Below are 26,132 nucleotides of genomic sequence, written 5' to 3' on the forward strand. Positions count from 1 at the left end.
TCTTCAAAATGATGAGCCAGTCTATGCTTTGTTTCACAACTGGATGTTTTAAGAGAATTTGGACAGTCTTTGTTACTGGGCAAGAATGATGCAGACTTTTCAAAGAAAAAAAAATGCCGGGTGTGGGCATCACTGACTGGTCTGAGCATTGATTGGCCCTCCTGAAATGCGCGTCAGAAGGTGGTAGTGAACTGCCTTCCTGAACCATTGAATCTCTGCTCTGTCGGTCGACCCACATTGCCGGTAGTAAGGGAATTGCAGGATTTTCACGGATTGACACAGGCTGAATGGCCAATATATTTCCAAGTCAGGATGGTGAGTGGCTTGCAGAAGATCTTGCAGATCATGCTGTTCCCGTGAACCTGCTGCTGTTGTCTTTCAAGATGGAAGTAGTTGTGGGTTTGGAAGGTGCTGTCTAATTTTATGTTTGAGAGAGTGGATGTTTGTGAATGTGGTACCAATTAAACAGGAGCAGCTTTTTCATGGATAGTATCTCGCTTGCCGTGTGCAATTGGAGCAGCACTAACACATGACTTAAATGTTGGAGATTTTGGACAGGTTTGAGAAATCAGGAGGTAAGTTACTTGCTGCAGTATCCATAGCCTTAGACCTGCTCTTGTTGCCACTGCATTTATTGGGTGAGTCCAGTTCAGCTTGTGGTTCATGGTAGCTTCCAGGATGTTGATAGTGGAGGACACAATGATGCTGAGGCCCAAGTCAAAGGATGCCTTCCTGCACGTCTCTGTGATGCAGTTTTACACTCACACACTGATCAGGCTTGATATAGCCTCCATCCACCCTAACAGCAAGTTCCATCACAACAATCCCCACTACAATCCCAAATCTCTATGGTATTGTATCGATTAATGTGTGATAGTGAACAGAATTGGACATGTTGCACTGACCCTGAGAACAATACTCCTGTATTACAGCAAAGCAGTCAATGTTCCTTCTCCTCTCGGAAAGTCTGCCCAGGCACACACTCACTTTGACGAGAGGTTAGCTACATCTCCCCATGCTGAGAAACTGCACGGTCTGTGTGTCTATGTTTAGTGGAGAACAGCTGATCTCCGCTGGGATTGATTTTGTAATGTTCACTGTCAGAGCAGGAGGAGCAAATACAATTGAAAACATTGGAAAGGTTCACTAAAGTGAAGGCCAAGCTGATAGTGAAAGTGACCAAGAAAGCAGCAAAGAAATGAACCCATAGGTGCAACATGTAACCATCTGAACCCAAAGGCTCCTGTCAGAGACACCGATATGTCTCAGGAAAGAGCTGAGCCCGGCTCAAAGGGTCCCTGTCCTGGTTCCGAGTGGAGACGTAGGCATTAATTAATTTGAATTACTCAAAGCACGCTTTCTTGGCTCCATTTACACCAGTTCCTCTCGCACATTCTACAATGAATCAGTGTGAGGACACCCCCTCTCATTTTTACTGACCATCAGTTCGGGTGCACTTGCAGTTCAGGAACAAAAACAAAGTTACTGGAAATGCTCAGCAGATTTGGCAGCATCTATGGAGGGGAAAAAAGTGAACATTTCAGGTCCGATGACCCTTCCTCAGAACTGGATGCAGAGAGATAAAGCTGAGGCCTTTGCTGAGTACAGAGCGTTCAGCATCAGAGAGCAGAAGGTTAGGAGGGATGGCCAATACCGGACATGATGTGGGGTGTTTGTGGGAAGGGATAGAGTCAGAGGGAAGGGAAGGAGCGGTAGGTTCCAGACAGCCATTGGTATTTTTGAGTTGATGCATCTTGTGGGCCTGATTGCCTGATCGGACAAGAAAAAAAATTCCTTGTTAGTCTGACGAATGAGCCGGAGGATGAAGTGGAACTGAGGACTGGTACAGCTCTGAGCCAGTGTGTTACGATGCTGTTGGAGAGAGAGGTTGAGAGTATGCATGTGCCGCCGCATCGCATTGAGGGCGGATCTCAGAATGTGGCCAGAGCTGCCGTCCGTGGAACGTTGAACATCATGGTGATATCTATGATCCTAGGAGGATTCAAAACATGAGGGATGAAACTTGAGTTGGAATCCACGTGGTGTGAGTCTGAGCCGGAGGCAGTCACTGAGGAATGTGATATGGCTGTGGAAAGTGATATTGGCTGGATGAAGAGTCTCGGCCCGAAATATCAGCTTTTGTGCTCCTAAGATGCTGCTTGGCCAGCTGTGTTCATCCAGCCCCACACTTTGTTATCATGGCTGTGGAAAAGTCAGTTTCAGTTCCTGTCCGTTTCTATTTTACACATTCAGGGAGAGAGTAACACTGGCGCAGAAACCCCGCTTCATAACACAGCCCTCAAGAATTGATTTTGTGTGATTCAGCTGGAGCAATGGAAACTGACACTGTCGTATTCTACAGCATCTGCAGTTTCTGCTATCTTTGAAATGGAAGCTGACATGCTGTCTCCTGAAAGAAAGGCCGGCACATGAGCGTTTAATTGTATCACAACTGCTTTTAAAAGTTCCACGTTTTTTATCTTCGAACATGAAGCTTGAGTCGTAGCTGGAGGCGGAGCTGGACATTTCTCTGTCTGTCACTTAGTTTCCTGCCCGGGCCGCCTCTCCCTCTCTGTCAGCTCTTTCTCAGTCAGGTCGGGGCGGGCTGTATAAAGAAGGAAGGTGAGGCAGCTCGGCTCTCACTCGGCAGCGATTGCAGTGAAGAAGCGTGATGTCTGGGAGAGGCAAAGGAGGCAAAGGCCTGGGAAAAGGCGGGGCGAAGCGGCACCGCAAAGTGCTCCGTGATAACATCCAGGGCATCACGAAACCAGCCATCCGGCGCCTGGCTCGCCGTGGCGGGGTCAAGCGCATCTCGGGCTTGATCTACGAGGAGACCCGCGGGGTGCTGAAGGTTTTCCTGGAGAATGTGATCAGGGATGCGGTGACCTACACTGAGCACGCCAAGCGCAAGACGGTCACTGCCATGGACGTGGTGTACGCTCTGAAACGCCAGGGCCGCACTCTCTATGGATTCGGCGGCTGAGCAACTCGTCCCTTTTCCAGCGAACCCAAAGGCTCTTTTCAGAGCCACCCAAACCCTCCGATTGAGAGCGGAGACCTGAGGACGGGGAAAGGCAACACATAGGGCTGTTGCAGCGACTTTTAATTTTGAACCAATCCTTTAAGGAAATATATTAACTTCGTGCCGCGCGTTGCAGGAGAGAGAGCGCGGATTGTGAAATTATACTGTATGCAGAAAAGTGTTTTCTAACCAAGGTATCCCTGCACTACAGATAGAGGTTTCACGCCATTCGAGACGATACTGTTCTGCAGCTGGTTATGCCCTTTCTAGTGAATACCAATCTATCAGTAATACTACCAGTTGTCCATACCATGAATAATAATTTGCTCTGTCCGGAATTTTGGGCCCAGGCGCTAATTGCATATTGCAGTGTTTGTACTTCATTGACGCTTCCAGGAATGATACTTTGTTCAGTTTGATTCTGGTAGCTGTGCTGATGTTTTAGTGGCGAGTTCATTCGAACTGCCTGTCAGAGACACATCAGGAAATGATTCAGAGCCCTCTCCGCGCTGACTGCAAGTTAGGTTCACAAGAAAATTTTGTAAAGCATAAGATATAACCTTAGTTGCAGACACATGGGACTTCTCGTTTTAAAATTACTTCAGCTCAGGCTGAAATCGGCGGGCGATTTGAAATTGACCAACTGTCATTTCAACTTAACCAATCAGCCTCCAACAACTATTTTGCTGCCTTTTCTGTCCTTCAGCGGCTGTTTCTCAGGGGGTTGAGGGACGGGGCTGTATCCAATCCCAGTTCTAGGGCGGGCTCTCCATTCCCTTAAATAGGCAGCGCCGCAGCAGGATCATCATTGATAGCAGCGGCCTGTGTGTATTACAGAGAGAATGGCCAGAACCAAGCAGACAGCGCGCAAATCCACCGGAGGAAAAGCTCCCCGCAAGCAGCTGGCGACCAAAGCGGCCCGCAAGAGCGCTCCGGCCACGGGCGGAGTGAAGAAGCCTCATCGCTACAGGCCCGGCACGGTGGCTCTGCGGGAGATCCGCCGCTACCAGAAATCCACCGAGCTGCTGATCCGCAAACTGCCGTTCCAGCGCCTGGTGCGGGAGATCGCTCAGGACTTCAAGACCGACCTGCGCTTCCAGAGCTCGGCCGTGATGGCCCTGCAGGAGGCCAGCGAGGCTTACCTGGTGGGGCTGTTTGAGGACACCAACCTGTGTGCCATCCACGCCAAGCGGGTCACCATCATGCCCAAAGACATCCAGCTGGCCCGCCGGATCCGCGGGGAGCGCGCCTAAAAGGAGCGTGCCCCACCCTGCACATTCACCCCGAGAAACAACGGCTCTTTTCAGAGCCACGACACGATACAGAGAGAGCAGCAATCGTCAGGCACTATGGACTTTAGTTAATGCTATTGATGTCGTCTCAATACCACAGCTCTTACAGAAACTTAATGTGTCTGAGATGCACTAATTCATCTTAAAGACAGGACGCAACTCGGGGCAATCAGATTTATACACTTTCACTAATCGCAACAAATTCAAGTACTGCACTCCACGTTTTATAATTTATACATTTCCAATTGAAACGCCTCTGTGTGCGAATTGCTTCCCTTGGCGTTTCCCCAGCTGTAACAACTTGGCGGAGGAGGATGGTGGGGAACAATCGCCAATTTCAAAACCCACCAGAACATAGAAACTATTTTTATATTTTTGTTCGTGCACTCGAAATTTTGCGCAGCGCAATCTCCCACTAGGGGATTCGCTCGACCAACTGAGGACGGTCGGGTCAGTCTCGCATGGCCACTGTCTGGCGCAGAGCTATTCCATGTCTCTATTTCCCTGTCAGCATATTGATGGGAATGCCCCTGTTTGAAGTCGCTGTCCCTGTAGCAAAACCTCCAACTTTATTCGTACCGTCCGGCAGCTGTTTTAGTGTTATCCGTGTTAAGGAGAAAACAAAAGGGATTATTTTTGCTCATTTAAAGGACCGTGCTGGAACATAACATGAAAGTTAATTAGCCAGCAGTGACGGTCTAGTTGCTTTTCACTGATGTTGTGGGTGGCTCTTAAAAGAGCCTTTGCGTTTGCAAATTCAAGAACGGCCTCTTCACTTTTTAGCGGAGCCCCCTGCGGCGGTTTTCTTGGGCAGCAGCACGGCCTGGATATTAGGCAGCACCCCGCCCTGAGCGATGGTCACCCCTCCCAGCAGCTTGTTGAGCTCCTCGTCGTTGCGCACGGCCAGCTGGAGGTGCCTGGGGATGATGCGGGTCTTCTTGTTGTCCCGGGCCGCGTTACCGGCCAGCTCGAGGATTTCAGCCGTCAGGTACTCGAGCACCGCAGCCAGATAGACCGGCGCTCCGGCACCCACACGCTCAGCATAGTTACCCTTTCTCAGGAGCCTGTGAACACGGCCCACCGGGAACTGCAGGCCAGCCCGGGACGACCGGGACTTGGCCTTCGAGCGAGCTTTCCCTCCACTGCCCTTTCCTCTCCCAGACATTGCCACAACCTCTCAAACACTTTCACAGAGAATGCTACAATGTGGCCCCATCCCGCCCTCTTGTACCTTCGGGAGGAATGGGGGTGCGGCCATTGCTGATTGGTCACATTGTTCGGTATCTCCTAATGTCGTTTCCATTCCCAATCAGATATCTGCTTCCCTCACCAATCCGGAGAGGGCCCGGGGAGGAGGCGGGAACATCCCGGCGCCAAATCATCAACCGCTTTCTTTCAAACTCGGAAAGCCCGCCAATATGTACAAAACTGGAAGAAGTTTTACAAAGAAGAATACGTTCATATTTCAGATAATTTACTTTTAGAATACACCTGTATACTTCACACAATCTCTCTCTGATTCCCAGGCCTCAGTGAATCGATGTGTTTCTGATTTTTTTTATACTTAAGAATAAGCAGATGGCAGAAAAAAGAGCCCGCCCGAAGTAAGTCTCTGCACAGATTTATTTTATTTCAGATCAGCATATAATGCCGATAATGGATATAATGATAAAAGTATCACACAACAATTTCTTTCCCGTTGAGCGCATTACTGCTTTAAACAACATTTTACAATCGCGCTCCCTACTGCACGAGATCAACAATATTTCTACTTTTGCGATGCCAGTCCGGCAGCTGTTCTGCTTTCATCTCGGTTCACTTTGAAATGTTCACACCGACAGCAGAAAGCCTCATTTATAGCTTTCTGCAAAACTGGACAGAACCCGCGGGGAGATTTGAAAATAAAACAAAATTCCTCTGCGTGGAAACGGTAGGAAAATACCGGCGCCAAATCATCCACCGTCTTCTTTCCGATTTGAAAAGCCCGCCAACATGGGCAATACGAGGAAGACGCTTTACATGAATGCTTACGATTTAATTTCCTTTCAGATTACAAATTGATCCTTGACATAACCTCTCGTTCTCACTCAGTGAGTAACACCGACTTCGGGAAATTTTGTAATTATTGTGCTAGATCAGACTTCCCTGTTAATCTCGGTTCATTTTGAAAGCCTCTTCTCGAGAACAGCAAGCCCCACATACTGCATTCTGAAAATAAATTCGGAGAACTTCACGTCGAGATTTGGGAATTGAAACAAAACAGAAATCGCACGATACTACTCTTCGTGGGTCTCAAATTCGGGGTCATTTGCTTTCGTTACCACGGGAGAAATTTAGGGCTCATTACCCACAGCGACAAAACCCTCCAACATGTCCGAAATAGGAAAAAGAAGTTTTACAAAGAGGAATGAATAATTTAATTTTTCATCGAATTTAATTCATTTTTCATATTGCAAGTGGACCCTGAAATATTTAGGAAAAACTCACATAACCTTCTTGCCGGAGAGAGCGGTGAAACTTTAGTTTAAAGTGCCGTCCCTGTTGTCCTTGATCAGACTTCAACCACAGTTTCACACTTGATATGGCAATCCAGCAGTTAATCTGGTTTTATCTCAGTTCAGTTTGAAAGCCCCTTATCGACAGCTGAGGGCCTCATTTGCAGTGCTCTGCAAACATCAGACGAAGTCTCAGTGGCGCTTGGAAAAGTTAATGAAAGAAAAGGACAAGTAAATTTCAAAATCTATTCGTGGGACTAGAACAGTTACTTTTCATTCCGGGTGAAACTCGTGTTTCATAACCCACGGGGCACTGCAGCTTTTGCGCTGATCAAGGGTTACAGAGTAACTGGAAAACATAGAAGGTGCAGAAAAAATGACTCCGGGACGAAAAGTATGCTCTCTATACAGGCAGGGAAAACAGTCAGGGAACTACGCAACCGAGAATAAAGGGCAGAGGGTCAGGGATCACACGAATTTTTTTGAACAAAGTTTATTGAAAACGAAACACAAAGCTTAGGGACATAAATTATACAGACCCAGAATAAACCACAAAGTTAAAACCTAATTTCTTAAGAAGGGTCTCGCCCCGACATGTCAACATTCCTGCTCCTCTGACGCTGCTCAGCTTGCTGTGTTCACCCAGGCCCACACCTTGTTGTCTCAGATTCTCTAGCATCGACTATCCAAGTTAAAACGGTTCAGCTGTCTCAGTGCAATTGTGGGTGGCTCTTAAAAGAGCCGTTGGGTTTTGGATTGGTGTCTGCTTTCAGCAGTGAGGTGTCTCACTTGGAGCTGGTGTACTTGGTCACCGCCTTTGTACCCTCCGACACGGCGTGCTTGGCCAGCTCCCCGGGCAGCAGCAGCCGCACGGCGGTCTGGATCTCCCGGGAGCTGATGGTGCTGCGCTTGTTGTAATGGGCCAGGCGGGAAGCCTCCCCTGCGATACGCTCGAAAATATCGTTGACGAACGAGTTCATGATGCTCATGGCCCTGGAGGAGATGCCGGTGTCGGGGTGAACCTGCTTCATCACTTTGTAGATGTAGATGGAGTAACTTTCTTTCCTGCGTCGGCTCCTTTTCTTGCCGCTTTTCCCCGGCGCCTTCTTGATGATTTTCTTCGCGCCTTTCTTGGAAGTTGCCTGCGATTTCTTCTCATCTGCCATAGCGACGGTCACTGTCAGACACAGAATAAGGGAAAGTGGGCGCGGAGCTCGCTTTTTATAGGCTGCTGGCGTCAGCAATGCTAATGAGGGATTGGGGAGGTCTTGTTCATGATTGGACAGTTTACAAGAATCTCAGAGGATGTGATTAGCTTTTCTGTGATTGGTTAGTGTGGGATACATCGGGGATCTGTCAGGATATGCAACGAAAAGTGAAACACAAGCCGAAATTTTGTACCCGGATCACTCTACATTGAACTCGTTATTGTCATTTATTGATATTTTAAACACAGTACCTGAGAGTTTTTAATTGCGACAATGTATTTATCTGCTCAAAGCAACCTTTCATGTATAACATATTATTTTGTTTCATCACTCTCTGTAGTTTCTGCATTACACTATAAGCAGTATTGTGTTCAGAGCTTGATGTTTAATGAGGGATAGTTTGTCGAATATCTGTCAGTCTCTGCGATATGAAAATGGGAGTGCAGTTATCCATCTGACGCTTTTCACGCAGTGTGGATGGTTATTACTCTCTCACAGTCTGTTCCTGTCATACTGTCATAAAGATATACAACACTCGTGGGTCCACCTCATCCATGGCAACCAGATATCCTAAATTAATCTCGTCCTATTTGACAGCATTTGGCCCACATCACTCTAAGCCCTTCCTATTCATACACCCGCCCAGATGCCATTTAAATGTTGTAGCTGTTCTCAACTCCACCACTTCCTCTGGCAGTTCACTGCAATTCCACACCACACTCTGTGAGCAAACATTACCCACCTTAAATTCCTTTCACATCGTGATTTTCTCATCCAAAACCCATGCCCTCTCGTTTCGGACTCCTATCCCGTGTGCATAAGAACGTGACTATTCATGCTATCCATGCCCCTCTTAATTTTATATCTTCTATACAGTCACCACCCAGCCTCTGACACTCCATGGAAAACAAGCTGCAAAACAAGCCACAATAAGCCCTGTCTATTCAGTCTCTCCCTGAAACTCAAACTTTCAAACTGTGGCAACATCCTTTTAAACATGTTCCTGACTCATGCAAGTTTAACAACACCTTCCCTATTGCAAGGGGGCATCAGAACTGAATGCAGTATTTCAAAAGTAGTCTAACCAATCTTCTGTACAGTCACAACATCACCTCCCAATCCTCAATATACACTGAATGCCCTGACCAATAAAGGTAATTGTATCAAACACCTTCTTCACTGCCCTGTCTCCCTGGAATTCCACTTTCAAGACGCTATGAGCCTGCATTCCATGGCCACTTAGTTTGGCAACACTTCCCGAGAATTGACCATGAAGTGTGCAAGTCTTGCCCCGATTTTCTGTGACAAAATGTAGCACCTCACATTTGTCAAGATTAAACCCCAGCTGCCACTCCATAGCCCATTGGTCCTCTCGATCAAGGTCCTGTTGTAGTCTGAGGTCAGGCAGTCATGCAGCATGGACAAAGGCCCTTCAGCCCAAATTGGTTCATGCTGATCATGGTGCCCTCTCAGCTAATTCCAACTGCCCACATTTGGTCCATATCCCTCTAAAACCTACCCTTTTTTTAATGCTGCAATTGCACCTGCCTCAACAACTTTCTCTGGCAGCTGATTCCACATGTGCACCACTCCGCAAGGTCCTTCTTAAATCCCTCTATTTTCTTGATAAACCTTCCGCACTTTCAAAACTACATCTTAATTTTGTATTATTGGAAAACATACGAATCATGCCTTGTACATTCACATCAAGGCCACTTATCACACAATCATCGAATCCCTACTGTGTGGAAATAGGCCCTTTGGCCCAACAAGTCCATGCTGACACTCCAAGCATCCCACCCAGATCCATCCTGCTATAACTCACCCAACACATGACTGAACACTACGGGAAAATTCCCATAGCCAACCAACCTAGCCTGCACATCTTTGAACTGTGGGAGGAAACCGGAGCACCCGGAGGAACATCATTCAGACACGGAGAGAATGTGCAACATCCACACAGATAATCGCCTGAGGATGGAATTGAACCCAGATCCCCGGTGCTAGCCACTGAGACACCGAGGTGCCCAACAAAGGTCACAGCACAAACCCCTGTGGCACACCACGAGTCACAGGCCTCCAGTCCGAGAAACAAGCTTCAACCATCACACTCTGCTTTCTACCATCGAGCCATTTTTGAATCAAATTAGCTAGCTCTCCCTGGATCCCTTGCAACCTAACCTTCATTACTGGTCTGCGTGCAGGACCTTGTCAAAGGCCTTACTAAAGTCCACACAGACTGCATCTACTGCCCTCCCCTCATCTATTCACTTGGTTACTTCTTTGAAAAACTCAAAGATTTGTCACATGTGCCTTTCCGCACACAAATCCATGCCGACTATCCGTAATCATACCTTGAATATCCAAATGTTCATTGATCCTGTCACTCAGCATCCTTTCCAATAACTTGCTTACTGCTGGTGTTAGGCTCACTGGCTGGAAGTTCCCTGGCTTGTCTTTCCTCCCTTTCATAAACAATGTAACAACTTTAGCCACCCTCCAGTCTTCTGGAACCTCGCCAGTGGCTAAAAATGAAGCTAAAATCTCTGCAAAGGAAGGGCCTCTGCAATTTCTTTACTGGCTTCCCACAAAATCCGAGATGGACACTATCAGAACTCAGAAATTCATCCACCTTTGTATGATCTAAGGCTGCAAAGACACCCTTTCTGTTCATACAGATGCAGTCCAAAATATCTCTACTTCCTTCCTTTATTTCTAATAGGGATTATAGGGTGGCACAGTGGCTAGCACTGCAGCCTCACAGCACCAGGGACCCAGATTCGATTCCAGCCTCGGGCGACTGTCTGTATGGAGTTTACACATTCTCCCTGTGTCTGCGTGGGTTTCCGCCGGGTGCTCCGGTTTCCTCCCACAGCCCAAAGATGTGCAGGTTAGGTGGATCGGACATGCTAAATTGCCTGTACTGTTCAGGGGTGTGTGGGTTACAGGGGTATGGGTCTGGGTGGGAAGCTTGAAGGGGTGGTGTGGACTTGTTGAGCCGAGGCGCCTGTTTCCACACTGGAGGGAATTAATCTCATTTCCTTAGCATCCATGATTCTCTCCTCAGCAAACACTGAGGAGAAATATCCATTAAAAATCCTCCCCTTCTGCTGTGGCTCCACACATGGACCACCATCCTGATCTTAAAGAGGTCCTCCTCTCCGCAGCCAACCTTTTACTCTTATTATAACTAATGAGCCTTTGGGGATTATCTGTAACCTTTTCTGCCAGATCCATTTCATGACATCTTTTTGCTCTTCTGATTTCCCTCTTGTGTGCTTCTCCACTTTTTATAGTTATCTAGGGATTCACTTGAGCCTGATAGTTTAAACCCAATGTATGCCTTCTTCCCTTTCCTGACCAGATCTTCAATGTCGCTTGATATTTCAGGTCTTCTACCTCTGTCATTTCTGTTGTCCAAAAGTGTGACATTATTAGTCTGTACCTTTCAATGTGTGCTCTGTGAATGTGTGGGTGTAGTTCTCAATCCATGCCTGACAGTTTCTCCAAGAAAATGCATGAGTGTTGTTACTTGTACTACATGTCCATTCGGTAGTATCAATGTAAGAGTGCAGGCATTAGTCTGCACATGCCAATTTCTGCTCCGTCAATATGCGAGTTTAGTTTCTGTTAGGCAGATGTGAGAAGGTAGTTATCACACTGTACCTGGGAGACTTTGTTCTGTGACTATTGAGTTCAGTTGTCACACTGTACCTCCCAGTTTTTAGTTTGTGACAAAGAGAGTGTGGTTTTAAATCTGAGACTGTCAGTTTCTCCTAAGTGAGTTTGTTTGTACAATTATCAGTACATTCCTGCAAGATTCTGTTGCATGAATGTGTAATTGTAGTTATCATTCCATCCATATCAGTCTTTGCTGTGTGAAATTATGAGAGGATGTACTAATTTTTCCCCATCAGTCTTCTGTCTTGTGAAAACGGGTGTTTAGTTATCAATCTGTTTATTTTCATCCATGCTCTGCGAATGTTTGGCAGCAGTTATCAGTGTATCTCAGGAGCACAAAATCTGATGTTTCGGGCCTCGACCCTTCATCAGAGAGGGGGATGGGGAGAGGGAACTGGAATAAATAGGGAGAGAGGGGGAGACGGGCTGAAGATGGAGAGAAAAGAAGATAGGTAGAGAGGAGGGTATAGGTGGGGAGGTCGGGAGGGGATAGGTCAGTCCAGGGAAGATGGACAGGTCAAGGAGGCGGGATGACGTGATCGGTTGGAAATGGAGGTGCGGCTTGAGGTGGGAGGAAGGGATTGGTGAGAGGACGAACAGGTTAGGGAAGCAGACACAGGTTGGGCTGGTTTTGTGATGCAGTGGTGGGAGGGGAAGAACTGGGCTGGTTTTGGGATGCAGTAGGGGAAGGGGAGATTTTGAAGCTTGTGAAGTCCACGTTGATACCACTGGGCTGCAGGGTTCCCAAGCGGAATATGAGTTGCTGTTCCTGCAACCTTCGGGTGGCATCATTGTGGCAATGCAGGAGGCCCATGTCGTCTGAGGAATGGGAGGGGGAGCTGAAATGTTGCGCGACTGGGAGGTGCAGTTGTTTGTTGCAAACCGAGCGGAGGTGTTCTGCAAAGCAGTCCCCAAGCCTCCGCTTGGTTTCTCCAATGTAGAGCAAGCCACACTGGGTGCAATGGATACAATATACCACATTGGCAGATGTGCAGGTGAACATCTGTTTGATATGGAAGGTCATCCTGGGGCCTGGGATGGGGGTGAGGGAGGTGTGTGGGACAAGTGTAGCACTTCCTGCGGTTGCAGGGGAAGGTGTCTGCTGTGGTGTGGTTGGAGGGGAGTGTGGAGTGGACAAGGGAGTCGTGGAGAGAGTGATCTCTCCGGAAAGAGACAAGGGTGGGAATGGAAAAATGGCTTGGGTGGTGGGGACGGATTGTAGATGGCGGAAGAGTCGGAGGATGATATGTTGTATCCAGAGGTAGGTGGGCTGGTATGTGAGGATGAGGGGGATCCTCTGGGGTCACCCTACTGCATCCCAAAACCAGCCCAGTTCTTCCCCTCCCCCCACTGCATCCCAAAACCAGCCCAGCTTGTCTCTGCTTCCCTAACCTGTTCTTCCTCTCACCAATCCCTTCCTCCCACCTCAAGCCGCACCTCCATTTCCTACCTACCCCTCATCCCGCCTCCTTGACCTATCCATCTTCCCTGGACTGAACTACCCCTCCCCACCTCCCCACCTGTAGGCTCCTCTCTACCTATCTTGTTTTCTCTGCATCTTGGGTCCGCCTCCCCCTCTCTCCCTATTTATTCCAGTTCAATCTCCCCATCCCCCCCTCTGATGAAGGGTCTCGGCCCGAAACGTCAGCTTTTGTGCTCCTGAGATGCTACTTGGCCTGCTGTGTTCATCCACCTCCACACTTTGTTGTCTTGGATTCTCCAGCATCTGCAGTTCCCATTATCACATCACTCTGTATCTGTCAGGTTCTGCTTGATGATTAAATTTCCAATCTATCCATGGCAGTTTCTGTGATAAGAATGTGAGGGTTTAGTTATCACTCTGTTTCTGCCAGGCTCTGTGATGTCAACGTCTGAACGCTGTTATCAGTTCTTTCACTGTCAGTTTCTGCGACTGTGTGTATGTGAGTGTGGTTGTCAATTTATACCTGCCATTTTCTGGTATGTGAATATGAGAGTTTGGATATTAAACAGCGCCTGCCAGCTTCTGATGTGTCAATATTTGAGTGCAGTTATCAATCTGTTCCTGTGATAACGGGAACTGCAGATGCTGGAGAATCCAAGACAACAAAGTGTGGAGCTGGATGAACACAGCAGGCCAAGCAGCGTCTCAGGAGCTGCTTGGCCTGCTGTGATTGTCCAGCTCCACACTTTGTTATCAATCTGTTCTTGACAGTCTCTGCTATGCAATAGGTGGGATTGAAGCTGTTTGTCATTGTCAGTATTTACGGTGTGAATGCGTGAGTGTAGTTATCTATCCGTACCTGTTTGTTGCACCTGACAAGATAACATGAATGCAGTTACCAGTCAATGAGAGTCAGTTTCTGCTATGTTAATACAGAAGTTAGTTATCAGTCTATGCCTGTGTGTTCCTGTTCTCTGAATGTATGACTGTGATTATCAGTCTCTAGCTCAAAGATTCCTCAATGTGAATACGTGAGTTTAGTTATGGATCTGTACACCGGACCTGAAATGTTAACTCTGTTTTCTCCCTCACAGATGCTGCTGGACCTGCTGAGCTTTTCCAGCAACTTTGTTTTTGTTCCTGATTTACAGCTTCCGCAGATAACAAGGCATGGGGGTGGATGAACACAGCAGGACAAACAGCATCTTAGGAGCATAATAGCTGACGTTTTCGGCCATGACCCTTCATCATAAAAAGGGGGAGGGGGAGAGGATTTTGAAATAAATAGGGAGAGAGAGGGAGGTGGACTGAAGATGGACAGAGGAGAAGATAGGTGGAGAGGAGAGTATGGGTAGGGAGGTAGGGAGGGGATAGGTCAGTCTGGGGAGGATGGACCGGTCAAGGGGGCAGGCTGAGGTTAGGAGGTAGGAAATGGAGGTGCGGCTTGACGTGGGAAGACGGGATAGGTGAGGGGAAGAACAGGTTATGCAGGTGGGGAAGAGCTGGGCTGGTTTGGGATGCAGCGGGGGGGAAGGGAGATTTTGAAGCTGGTGAAATCCACATCGATACCTTGAGGCTGCAGGGTTCCCAAGCGGAATATGAGTTGCTGTTCCTGCAACCTACGGGTGGGATCATTATGACACTGCAGGATGCCCAGGATGGACATGTTGTCTGAGGAATGGGAGGGAGAGTTGAAATGGTTCGCGACTGGGAGCTGCAGTTGTTTATGGCGAACCAAGCGGAGGTGTTCTGCAAAGCAGTCCCCAAGGCTCCGCTTGGTTTCGCCAATGTAGAGAAAACCACACCGCGTACAGCGGATGCAGTCTACCACATTGGCGGATGTGCAGGGGAACATCTGCTTGATGTGGAAAGTCATCTTGGGGCGTAGGATTGGGGTTAGGGAGGAGGTGTGAGGGCAAGTGTAGCACTTCCTCCGGTTGCAGGGGAAGGTGCCGGGTGTGCTGGGGTTGGAGGGCAGTGTGGAGCGGACAAGGGAGTTGTGGAGAGAGTGGTCTCATCTGAAAGCAGACAAGGGTCGGGTAGTAAAAATGTCTTCGGTGGTCGGGTTGAATTGTAGACGGCACAAGTGTCGGAGGATGATGCATTGTATCCAGAGGTTGCTAGGGTGGGATGTGAGGACCAAGGGGGTTCTGTTTTGGCGGTTATTGCGGGGTCAGGGTGTGAGGGATGAGGCACGGGAAATGTGGAAGACACGGTTGAGGGCATTGCCGACCGCTGCGGGGGGAACATCCGCAGTTCTTTCGGTTTTTATATTGTCCGTTTATGCTGTGTGAAACACTGAGGGTGGGTATCTATGTGGGCCTTTCAGTTTCTGATTTGTGGATGTATGAGTGCAGATTTACTTTGTACCTGTCAGTTTCTGCTCTGTAAATGTGAGAGCGTAGTTGACAACCTCGTCCTCACAGTTTGTGCCGTGTGAATGAATGCAGTTATATATCTGTCTCTGCCACTTTCTGTTGTGTGAATGTGAGAGTGCAGGACTCAATCTGTACCACTCAGTTAATGCAAGTGGAATGAGGGATGTAGGTATCATGTACATGTCCGTGTTATCATCAACCTGTTCCTGTCAGTTTCTGCTATCCGGGTACCTGAGTATAGATGTCATTCTCTGTCAGTCAGTTTCTACTCAGTGAATATGTGTCTGAAATTATCAGTCTGTCCATGACACTGTTTTGCTGTGTGAATGTTTAGTTATCAATCGCTCTCCATCAATGTCAATTAGGAGAGCCTGAGAGTGTAGTTATTACATGTTTTAATACATTCTGATCAGATACTCAACTACAATAGCAATCATCCCAATATCTACTCATGGAGCTGCACCAAAACACTGTTCAAGTGAGCCACAACACACTGCAGCATCCAGAGCTGCGTAAAGCTGAGGAAGAACACGATACAGTGACTATAGAAACGAAGGTTACCTGAAAAGCATTGTCCTTCGACACCTGCACAACAGACGACAAATGGAGAACACAGCACGTCCAGAGACACTAGTCACCTGACCAAACATGAAAAACATATCAGAAATGAGCACCATATTGCCCCGAGCCAACAACCAGAACTGACAGAACCAACGTTATTTGCACGATATCGTGCACAGATGCCAAAAACAGTACAAAGGCCAAACTGGTAGGAAACTAGCCATCATGATTCGTAAACACAAACTAGCTACCAAGAGACATGGCCAACTATCACTCATCTCAATACGCATGGACAAAGAGGGACACCAATTTGACTGGGACAACTTAGTCATCTGAGGAAAAGCCAACCAAAGACATGCACGAGAATTCCTGGAGGCCTGACATTCAAACTGGAATGCCATTAACAAATGCGTAGAGCAGGATCCCATACACCAACCACTGAGAAACAAATCCAGAAGTGATGTCAGCCACCCCAGCAAACTGCAGCACATGAACAGCCAGCAGGACACAACAGCAACACATCACCAGAGGTGCACTGAAGGTATTATGTAGATGGTGACAAAATGTCTCTAAACAAGCAAGAAGCTTGTCGAGCAATTCAACAACAGCATAGTTATTAATCTGACCCCAACGGTTCATGCAATGCAAGTGTGACAGCAGCTATCATTGTGTAGCCGCCAGTTTCTGCAATTTGAATGTCACTGTTATCAATCTCTGAGTTTCTGCTTGGTGACCATGTGAGTGCAGTTATCAATAACGGCCTGTCAGCTTCTACTCTGTGAATATGAGAGTAGTTACCAAACTGTATCTGTCAGCTAATGCTTTGTGAAACTGGGAAGGCTGACTCCAGAATCTGCAGCTCTTGCTATCTCTAAAGTGATCGTCAATCAGTTCCTATCAATTTCTTCTGTATGGATATGTGCATGTAGAGCAACCTGTACCTATCAGTACCTCATAATTTGCAAGTAAAGTTATCAATATGTACCTGTGGGAATCTACTTTGTGAATATTTGAGTATAGTTATCAAACTGTACCCGTCGGTATTTTTTAAGTCTGTGGGTATGCAGTTATAAAACTGTACCTGTCACTTTATGGTCTGTGAAATTGGGAGTTGTCATCAATATGTAGCTGCCAGTTTCTGCTGTGTGGATATGTGAAAGTAGTTATCGTTCAGTTGCTGTCAGTTTGCTATGTGAATGTGAGTGTTGTTTACTAACCTGTGTATACCAGTTTCTATGATGTGAATGTGTGAATATCTTTATTAATCTTTAGCTGTCGGTTTCTGCAATGTCAATATGTGAGTCTCGTCATCCTTTCTCTTTTGTATGCATTTGCAACACAAATGAGTGAGGTTAGGCATCAATCCATACTGGTCATTTTCTACTTGTAAAAGTGGCTTAATTGTCAGCAGCCAGTAATATTCTTAGTGGAGGTGTGATTCATTATGTGATAATTGCTAGTAGAGTAATTTTACATCGATTTCATTCAGATACTGAGTGTATAACTTCAGTTCATCCATCTTCAAAAATAGTGTACAAGTCAATGGATGATGAATGCTGAAATTTGTTGGAACTGTGTATTTGGAATGGAGAGATAAGAAAAATAAAGTTTAATTTCTCCAACGTTGTTCTCCTGTTGGAAAAATTTGAACATATCTGTTGGAAATTAAGCTCACTGTGTGTCTGACTCAATCTGCTCTGTGACTGCGGAAAGGATGTTCTCTGCTCTGACAGTGGGAACATACCTGCTGTTTATCAGAAGGATCTGGTCACACTTGCCTCTGCACTGAAGAAATCTTACTTTGTCTTGGTCATTCAAGTGTTTTCTTTTTTTCTGCGGGAAGACAGAAGAGATAGTTCGGGTAAAGCAACATCAATTGGGTTTGACAATGTTTAACTGATCAACACAACATTTCATTAATAATCATTTGGATATACTAATATTACTAGGAATTCTTACATAACTATGGGTTTTGATCCAATCTTGCCCAAGCTGCTCCTTGTCTGATCATTTCTAAAAACTTCAACACCATTTGAATGAGCTCCTGAAAGTAAATGATACCTGTACAGCTCCATGACTGGAACGGCCCAGTGGAAGCTTGTCAGTGGATGCGAGTTTAGTTATTGATCTATTCATGTCAGTTGCTACTTGGTGAATGTGTGAGTGTAGTTATCAATGTGTCCCTCGAGGTCTTTGGTAATTATTCATGTATTACACAACAGAGGCTGACAGGGACAGAATGGTCAGGAACTATTGATCCATTTAAATTATGCAGCACAGAAGGTGGCCATTTGGCTCATTATATCCATGCTGACCCAAACACCCCAAAATGGCCATCATAAAATCCGATCTTCTTGCATACATCCCATAGCCCTGCAGCTTGCAGACTTAATGTGGAGGTCCAGGTATGTTCTTACAAGAGTTGAGAATCTCTGCTATCAGCAACTCAGGCAGCGTATTTGAGATAAGCACCCTCTCATAAAAATGGTTTTCCTCCCATCATCTCTCATCGTCCTGCCACTTCACTTAATCCACACCCAATGGTTTTTAAACTCTATGCCAAGGGAAACAGATTCCCCCTGTCGACTCTATCTCTGCCCATCCCAATTGCCTGAATCATGGCACTCCCAGCTTTCACTGTTCAAAATAATACAGCTCCAACCTCTGCAATCACTCCTCATAGCTATAACTCTCCAGCCCTGGCAACATTCCAGTAAATCTTCTCTGCAATATATCCAGAGCAATAACATTTTCCTGTAATGTGGTGACCATCGCGGCGCACAATACATCAGTTCCAGCCTCACCAGTGTCTTAAATACTTTCATCGTTATAGCCCTACTTTTGTGTTGTATACCTCTGCCAAAAAAGGACAGCATTCTATATACCTAGTTTCACAATCTTATCCACCTGTACTGCTATTTTCATACTCCATTTCACTTGCACACCAAACCACTCACTTTATGTACTATTTCCACACCACCTCATGTATTCCTATTTTGTGTCCTTGCACCTCCTGAAATGCATTACCTCACATTTATCAGAGTTGAACTCCATATGCCACTCATCTGCCCCTTCCACTAAAACTTCTATATCATTTTGGAGCTGACAGCTATCCTCTGCACTATCAGTACACTGTTAAATTTTTGTGCTGGCTGAAAATTTCCCAATTGTATCCCCATGTTCAAGTCCAAGTTGTGATCACATAAAACAAACAGCAGATGTCCCAACACTGAGCTATGAGAAACACCACTTCAAACAGCTTTCGGTTTACAAGGGCAGCCATTGACCATTTGATTCCTGTTGCAAAGCAAACTTTGCTTCCAATTTAGCACATTGCTCTGTATCCCAAAAGCCTTTCCATTTCTGATTCATCTGCTGCATGGTACTTTATCAAATGTCTTACTAAAATCCCTGTAGTTAACGTGCATTACACTATCCTCACACATTCACGTGGCATTCACTGACAGGTATTGATTGATAACTAAAATCACACATCCACGTTGTGAAAACTGACAGGGACTGATTGAAAAATACAATTGCACCTTCACACAGCAATCAGTGTCTATTTGTGTTATACAGATGTGAGTTTTGTAATTAATCTGTTGATAATGATGTGTGAACATGCAACGTGAATATTTGAGTGCAAATTTCCATCTGTATCTGCCCACGTCTGCTCTGGGAACCTGAGAATGTAGTTATTCATCTGCAACTATCAGTTTTTGTGATGTGAATATATAAATGTAGTTATGAATTTGTAATGCTTTCCTCTCCATGAATACGAGAATACAGTTATCTATTTCTACCTATCATTCTTAGCCATGTGCATATACGGACATTGTTATCAATCTGTCCCTGTCATTACCTGCAGTGTGAATGTTGAAGTGCAGTTGTAAACCTTTTCCAATCAGTTTCTGTGATTTGAATATGGAAATATAATTGTTATTTCCCCCTATCAGATTCTACTCTGTGAATATAACTGCCTTGTTATGCCATTTTATGCCTCATGCGGCTTGGGAGTGTTACTGTGAGTTTCTTCTGATCAGTTTCTGCTTTGTGAATATGAGAGTGCAGAAATATTGTCAAAGTACATCTGGGAAACAGACCTTTGGTCCAACAGTCCATGCCGACCAGAGGTATCAATTTCATTCCTTTCCTTTCAGCATCTGTTTGTTGTATGAGAGGGAGATTTCTAATGAGGTGCCAATCTGAATGAAAGATGGGTATTGGGCTAAGTGACACTGTCCTTTTCCAAATGTCTGCTTGTGTTTCCAGCTCTGCATGTATGATTGGATTCCCTTTATGAGGTGTATTATAAATTATTATATCATTATAACACTAATTTATAATACATTAATCACATAGAGAGTGTGGGCATTCTTCTGAAATAGTCAGTCTCCCACTCAGATTATAAGCGTGGTTACTGCTGGTTTTCAGCAGCATCGGCTGACAGTCAGCATGGGATCGATTCAGTCTCTGGCATTGTGTGTCAATGTATTCCTCATGCGTTGTCTTCATATTTCACATGGGTAACGAGGGGTAATGTTGCATTGAACAAGTTACTTGTAGGAACTGCTGACATTCTTCTATTGTTCAAATCTCTGCTGCTCAACATGAATGAGATTTTACCCAATGCCAAATAATCAGATCATGTAAATTAAACTGTTTTAATACCTTTGTCAGTCTCCGACTCTGTGGATACAGTTTGGTCACTGTCCGGTTTATGATAGTAAGTTTCGTTCGGGATTGGTCAGTCACTCAAAAACTGAATGTGTATTTATTCCTCCTGTAACAAGATCATGAGATCAGCGTTTCTTCAATCTATTTCCAATGAACTCCAGTTATCTGTATCTGTTCACGACCCCATTTGCTTTCTTCTTTGGTCCATTTAACAACATCTTTATGCAGTACTTCTGCACGAGATGGGAGCTGCTTTTTCATTTGTACCTCTTTGGAAGCAAATTAAATTGCAATGTTTATTTCATTTTAAACTTGGCCTACTATATATTTCCTTCAGTTTCAACAAAGGAAATTGACGCACTAGTTACGTGTCCAAATCAAAGGCATGGTGTGATATTTGGAAGCATATTTAATCTGGATTTCAATTTACTTCTTCAGCTGTTTCAGTAGAATTCATCATTGATCATGCAATCGATTCAGTATTTTCTGATGTAGTGAACATGACGAATTTACTTTATGCCAAGCTTATACCTCATACTTAATCCTCAAGGAAAGTATTCACATACTGGGATTGAAGTACTTCGCTCTTACCCTGTCCTATTAATGCGTAATGAAAGGGGAGCTTTCCCACCCATGTGATATTTAAGAGAAATGGCATTTTCTTTTGTTTTTGCCTGGGTATCTACTAACCTGGCAGCATCTCCACGCTTTCTAAGTTATTCTGTACCGACGGTGTATTGGCACAAGAGCTGCTGTTATGAAACAAGACAGACAGATACACTCAATTGATCCTATTTCTATCTTCCTGTATTGCGTTACTGAGCAGATTAAGTATTTCTTGCAAAGTGGAGAGCCAATTACCACCATGGCAGAGGACAGAGTTTTCGGTTCATTTCTTCTTTCGCAAATGTGAAACAGCCTATATTCTTCAGTTGTTTGTGCCTCCAGCATTTATAAGCAAGTGAAAATGCAAGGCATTGCAACTGAAATGAGTCTGTGCCTTTCTGTAGAGTTGAGGACAGAGAAGCAATGGACCTTTGCCAAGGATACATTGCAGAGTCTAACTGCTGTGGTGATATCAAAGGATATTTTCAGGATGAGATTAATATTATTCAACATTGCATAGTGACACAAGTCTTGGAATGCTGCTAAAGTAAAGATGTTAATTTAGGATGTTATTGCCAAAGAGGAAGTGCAATGAACAAATCAACTGCATTGCAGCTGACTGACCACAATGTTTGTTGTGCAGGAAAGAAAATTAGCCTTCTTACTTGGATTTTGTTTTACGGCGCGGACATTAACATGCTCGGTGTTGAACTTTTGTTTTCTGTCATTCACTGGGCAAAACTGGAACCATCAAACTGAATTTACTGAAGAATAAACACTGTTGAACAATGTTTGCAAAATATAAGTGAGGGCGGTTCTATTGTGATCTTGCTTGTTTGAAAAAAACGGCATGAAGCTTTCTTGTGTTTTATGTAAAAATTCAGGTGGATTGTCAAGAGGAACAGAGCTATTTGAACAAATTTTAAGCTAATTTGAAAACAAAAGGTCTCTGATTATAAAGTCCTCTTGCTTAACATAGAATAAAAAAAATCTGATCATGCTTGGTGAAGAAATTGACAACTGATAAAGGTGAGGATGATACTTCCTCTGCCAACATGACACATTTATGGAATTTGAATACTGGCTGAATTGATGTAGAATTGTCGGCTGGTTGTTTCTGAACAGTGCAGATTCAGTGAGAGAAAGGACTGTTTCCTGTGCTGCAGACGTCTATGAATTTGTGTGTGAGAGTGGTAATCATCGCTTCGTACTTGTCGGTAGCTGTCACGTGAAGATATGAGCGTAATCATCAAACTGTCCCTCTCAGTTTCTGCTGTGAAATATGTGAGTTTCGTTATCAACCTATATCCATCAATTCCTCTTGCGTGAATGTCAAAGTGTTACAAATATGTCCCTGTCAAATTTGTCTGTGAATACGCAAATGTAGTTATCAATCTACATATGCTTATGCTCTTGCTGTCCTGTCATGTATGCATGTATTTATCAGCCTGTACCTGTCAGTTTTTGTAGTCTGAATGTGTGTGTAATTATCTTTCTGTCCCTGTCATTTTCTGATATGTGAATATGAGTATGCCGTTATCAATACGTGCCTGTCAGTTTCTTCTCTCTGGCTGTGCAAGTGTATTTAACCATTTGGCCCTGTCAGATCCTGTCCTGTAAATCTGAGAGATGAGTTTTTAGGCTATGCCTGACATTATCTGGTTTGTGAATGCATTTATCATTCTCTCCCTGTATAATTTCTGGGGTAGGGTTTCTGTCTTTTATTTCGGCTTGCTCTGTCTCTGGTCTGGATACATATTGAGTTTAATGTTCATTTGTTGTTGCAAGCTCACTGTATGAGACATACTTAATTGTACAGTCAACAATCTAGGTTATCTGCTTGAGTGTAGGTTATTCTCTGTATCATTTCAGGTAACTACTTGATTTCCTTCTGGTCCATTTAATAGCAAAGTTTATATTCATTGGAAGTGTATCAGATGGTTTTCACTATTCAGTTTGTAGTTTTATGCAAACAAATGCAATGACAATATCAATTTCAATTTCAATCTGAAAGTTATCCTGATATGCAATTTCTCCAGTTTGTACAAAAGGAAATGAGACTTTAATTATCTCTAAGTCGATGAGATGGTGACACAGAGAGGTGAAATTAATCTCATGTTCGATATATTTCTTGGACTACTTCTTGGGAATTCAGTGTGTCAAAGAACAAAAAAAAACATTTCAGCAGAGGAACAGGCTCTTTGGCCCTCCAAGCCTGTGCTGATCCATATCCCCTATCTCAACCTGTCACCTATTTTCCAAGGATCTGTATCCCTCTGCTCCCTGTCCAGTCACCTATCTGTCTACATACATACTAAGGGACACTATAACGCACGCCTCTACCACCTCCGCTGGCAACGCATTCCAGGCACCCAAAGCCTTCTGTGTAAAGAATTTTCCATGCATATCATCCTTAAACTTTTGCCCCTCACCTTGAAATCATGAAGCGTAGTCAGAGAGTTCCACACTCTTGGAAAAAGCTTCTTGCTATCCACCCCGTCAATTCATCTCATGACTGTGTAGGCCTCAATCAAGTTCCCCCTCAACCTCCATCTTTCCAATATAAATAATCCTAATCTACTCAAACTCTCTTCATAGCTAGCACCCTCCATACCAGGCAACATCCTGGTGAACCTCCTCTGCACCTTCTCCAAAGCATCAACATTCTTTTGGTAATGTGGTGACCTGAACCAAAAACAATATTCCAAATGTGTTCAAATCAAAGCCCTATACAACTGTAACATGACCTGCCAACTCTTGCACTAAATGACACATCTGATGAAGGAAAGAATGCACTATGTCTTCTTGACCACTCTATCGACATGCGTTGCCACCTTCAGGGTGCAATGGACCTGAACACCCAGATCTCTCTGGGCATCAACTTTTGCTGGGGCTTTGCCATTTACCACATAATTCGCTCTTGAAGTGGATCTTTCAAAATGCATCACCTCGCATTTGCCTGAACTGAACTCCACAAAATTTGTCCTTTTTTTCCCCAAATACAGTGAATGAGTGATATTGACATTATGAACACAGGAGTGCATGTCCACACGAGGATTGAAGTATTTAGCTCACATTCTTTTCTATTTGTCACTTATCATGAAAGGCTAGCTCTCTGACCTGAAATCCGTGAGTGGAAATCATCTTCATTGTTACACTGTGAGGTTTGCAATATACATGATCTTCATGGCTGTTAGATGGTGTGACACATGTGATGGGGATAGTGTATATATTTACAACTCAGTGGAGTGCGTGTGTGCCAGAAAGTGTGTGCGTACACTCTGCTGGCATTCTACGTCAGGCTTTGGGACAGGATGTGCATTTGGAAGGCACATTAATTAACTGTTCTGGCTGAGCCTGGGACATGTATTTGACAAAAGATGAATGCTGTCCTGCTCAGTTACTGATGATAACGTCAATGTTTTCTTCCATATCTGTCCTCATTATCTGCTATATGTTTGGTTGGTGTAACTATGTGACAGCATGAAAGATTTCTTCACCTTGACAGTAAATTTGAAAACATGCTTACTAAATGTAGGTTTACTGCCATTCTTTTGTGTCTATTTCAGATGAAAATTCAGTCTATTCACTTTCAAAAATGCCATAAATGCCAATAGGCTACAAATGATCTTTTTTGAAGCAGGGTGGTGTATTGAGAAAACAGAGGGGGAAAAAAAAACTATTTTTATTTTGTTGTTTGTGCTTGACTGTTGGCTTGCACGCATGTCACCAGAAATTGAGTTTAATGTGTCTCTGACTCAATTTGCTCTGTGCCTGTGGAAAGGATGTTCTCTGCTTGGACATGGTAACATACCTGTTGGTTGTTCAAAGCAGCTGGTCACCCTTGGCTTCGTACCAAGCACACATTACATCGTCTTGTTCCTGCAAGCGTTTTCCTGGGGGAAGACAGCAGAGTTTACTCCTGTAAATCAACATCAATTAAGTTTTAAAATGTCAAAAAGATTACTGTAATACTCAGGTAATAATTATTAGGATGTTTCTTTTCTTTAACTTCTTCTGAAGAACGGTGCTCCAAAAGCCTGTCATTTCAAAAGAACCTGAGAGATGATGACAGTGTCATGAGACATCTACCTTTTCTTTAAAGTCATCAATTCAAATGCAGGTCTGATTCCATTTTAACTTTCAGCTGCGCCTTGTCTGAGGATTTTTTAAAAAATATATCTGCTTCGATAGCAATTGGGTAAAATCTAGAAATGGAACGATAATTGTACAGCTCCACGTAAGGTGCTACCCAGAGCCACTGCAATGTCTGCGCAGCTCATGTTACCAAATCCCAATGCACTGACTGTAGAATATATTGACTCTAATCCATGTCCTTTACAGGGTTCTTATATTTCCAGTCTTGTCTGTGTTTCGACTTTGACAGCACAATGTCAACAAACAGCATGAAACAGAAGCCAAACAAGGAATTTCCATCAGTGGTTGGGGATTTGAAAACCACAAGACTGACCCCCAGCAGCTTCTTGCCGCTGTGTCTCCCTCAGCAGGCCCACACACAGCCCGAGAAAGGCCTCTCTCTCCCCGCCCCCAGGATGCTCTCTCTCCAAGTTCCGGGACCAGTTCCTGCCCCGTTCGGCCACTTACCAACAGCCCCCGGTTCTCCCTGAACTGAGCCCGAATCAATGCCGGTCTCGGAGCCCCCATCTGTGTCCCAGACTCACATCTCGATGCGCTGCCGGAAGGAGCCTGCTGCTCCCCCGCTTCCCTGGGCGCTGGTCTCTCCATTGCGGTCTGTTTCAAACAAACCTCTTCCACTCACTGAGGAAAT

At 44.9% G+C, this 26,132-nt stretch overlaps 4 protein-coding genes across 7 annotated transcripts; 2 read left to right on the plus strand and 2 right to left on the minus strand.

Annotated features, from left to right (window-relative positions):
* The first annotated feature begins 2,671 nt into the window (after positions 1-2,671).
* Positions 2,672-2,983, plus strand: LOC132206841 (histone H4). The gene has a single exon (XM_059641936.1). The coding sequence runs from the start codon at positions 2,672-2,674 to the stop codon at positions 2,981-2,983; it is 312 nt and encodes a 103-aa protein (XP_059497919.1).
* An 875-nt stretch (positions 2,984-3,858) lies between these two features.
* On the plus strand, positions 3,859-4,275 carry LOC132206847 (histone H3). Its single transcript, XM_059641943.1, has one exon. The coding sequence runs from the start codon at positions 3,865-3,867 to the stop codon at positions 4,273-4,275; it is 411 nt and encodes a 136-aa protein (XP_059497926.1). The 5' UTR covers positions 3,859-3,864.
* A 598-nt stretch (positions 4,276-4,873) lies between these two features.
* On the minus strand, positions 4,874-5,496 carry LOC132206837 (late histone H2A.2.2-like). Its single transcript, XM_059641918.1, has one exon. The coding sequence runs from the start codon at positions 5,477-5,479 to the stop codon at positions 5,087-5,089; it is 393 nt and encodes a 130-aa protein (XP_059497901.1). The 5' UTR covers positions 5,480-5,496; the 3' UTR covers positions 4,874-5,086.
* Positions 5,497-6,284: 788 nt separating this feature from the next.
* Positions 6,285-26,076, minus strand: LOC132206838 (late histone H2B.L4-like). 4 transcript variants are annotated; one of them, XM_059641920.1, is made up of 6 exons: positions 25,949-26,076; positions 25,158-25,239; positions 20,732-20,843; positions 17,805-17,893; positions 16,061-16,137; positions 6,285-7,986 (listed from the first exon to the last, which is right to left on the minus strand). In XM_059641920.1, the coding sequence occupies exon 6, from the start codon at positions 7,973-7,975 to the stop codon at positions 7,595-7,597; it is 381 nt and encodes a 126-aa protein (XP_059497903.1). In that variant the 5' UTR covers positions 7,976-7,986; positions 16,061-16,137; positions 17,805-17,893; positions 20,732-20,843; positions 25,158-25,239; positions 25,949-26,076; the 3' UTR covers positions 6,285-7,594. The 4 variants fall into 4 exon arrangements, with proteins under 4 accessions (XP_059497903.1, XP_059497905.1, XP_059497902.1 ...); XM_059641922.1 differs by lacking the exon at positions 20,732-20,843; XM_059641919.1 differs by lacking the exon at positions 16,061-16,137.
* Between the last annotated feature and the right edge of the window lie 56 nt (positions 26,077-26,132).

The sequence above is a fragment of the Stegostoma tigrinum genome, chromosome 44, assembly GCF_030684315.1.
Source record: "Stegostoma tigrinum isolate sSteTig4 chromosome 44, sSteTig4.hap1, whole genome shotgun sequence".
Taxonomy (NCBI): Eukaryota; Metazoa; Chordata; class Chondrichthyes; order Orectolobiformes; family Stegostomatidae; genus Stegostoma; species Stegostoma tigrinum.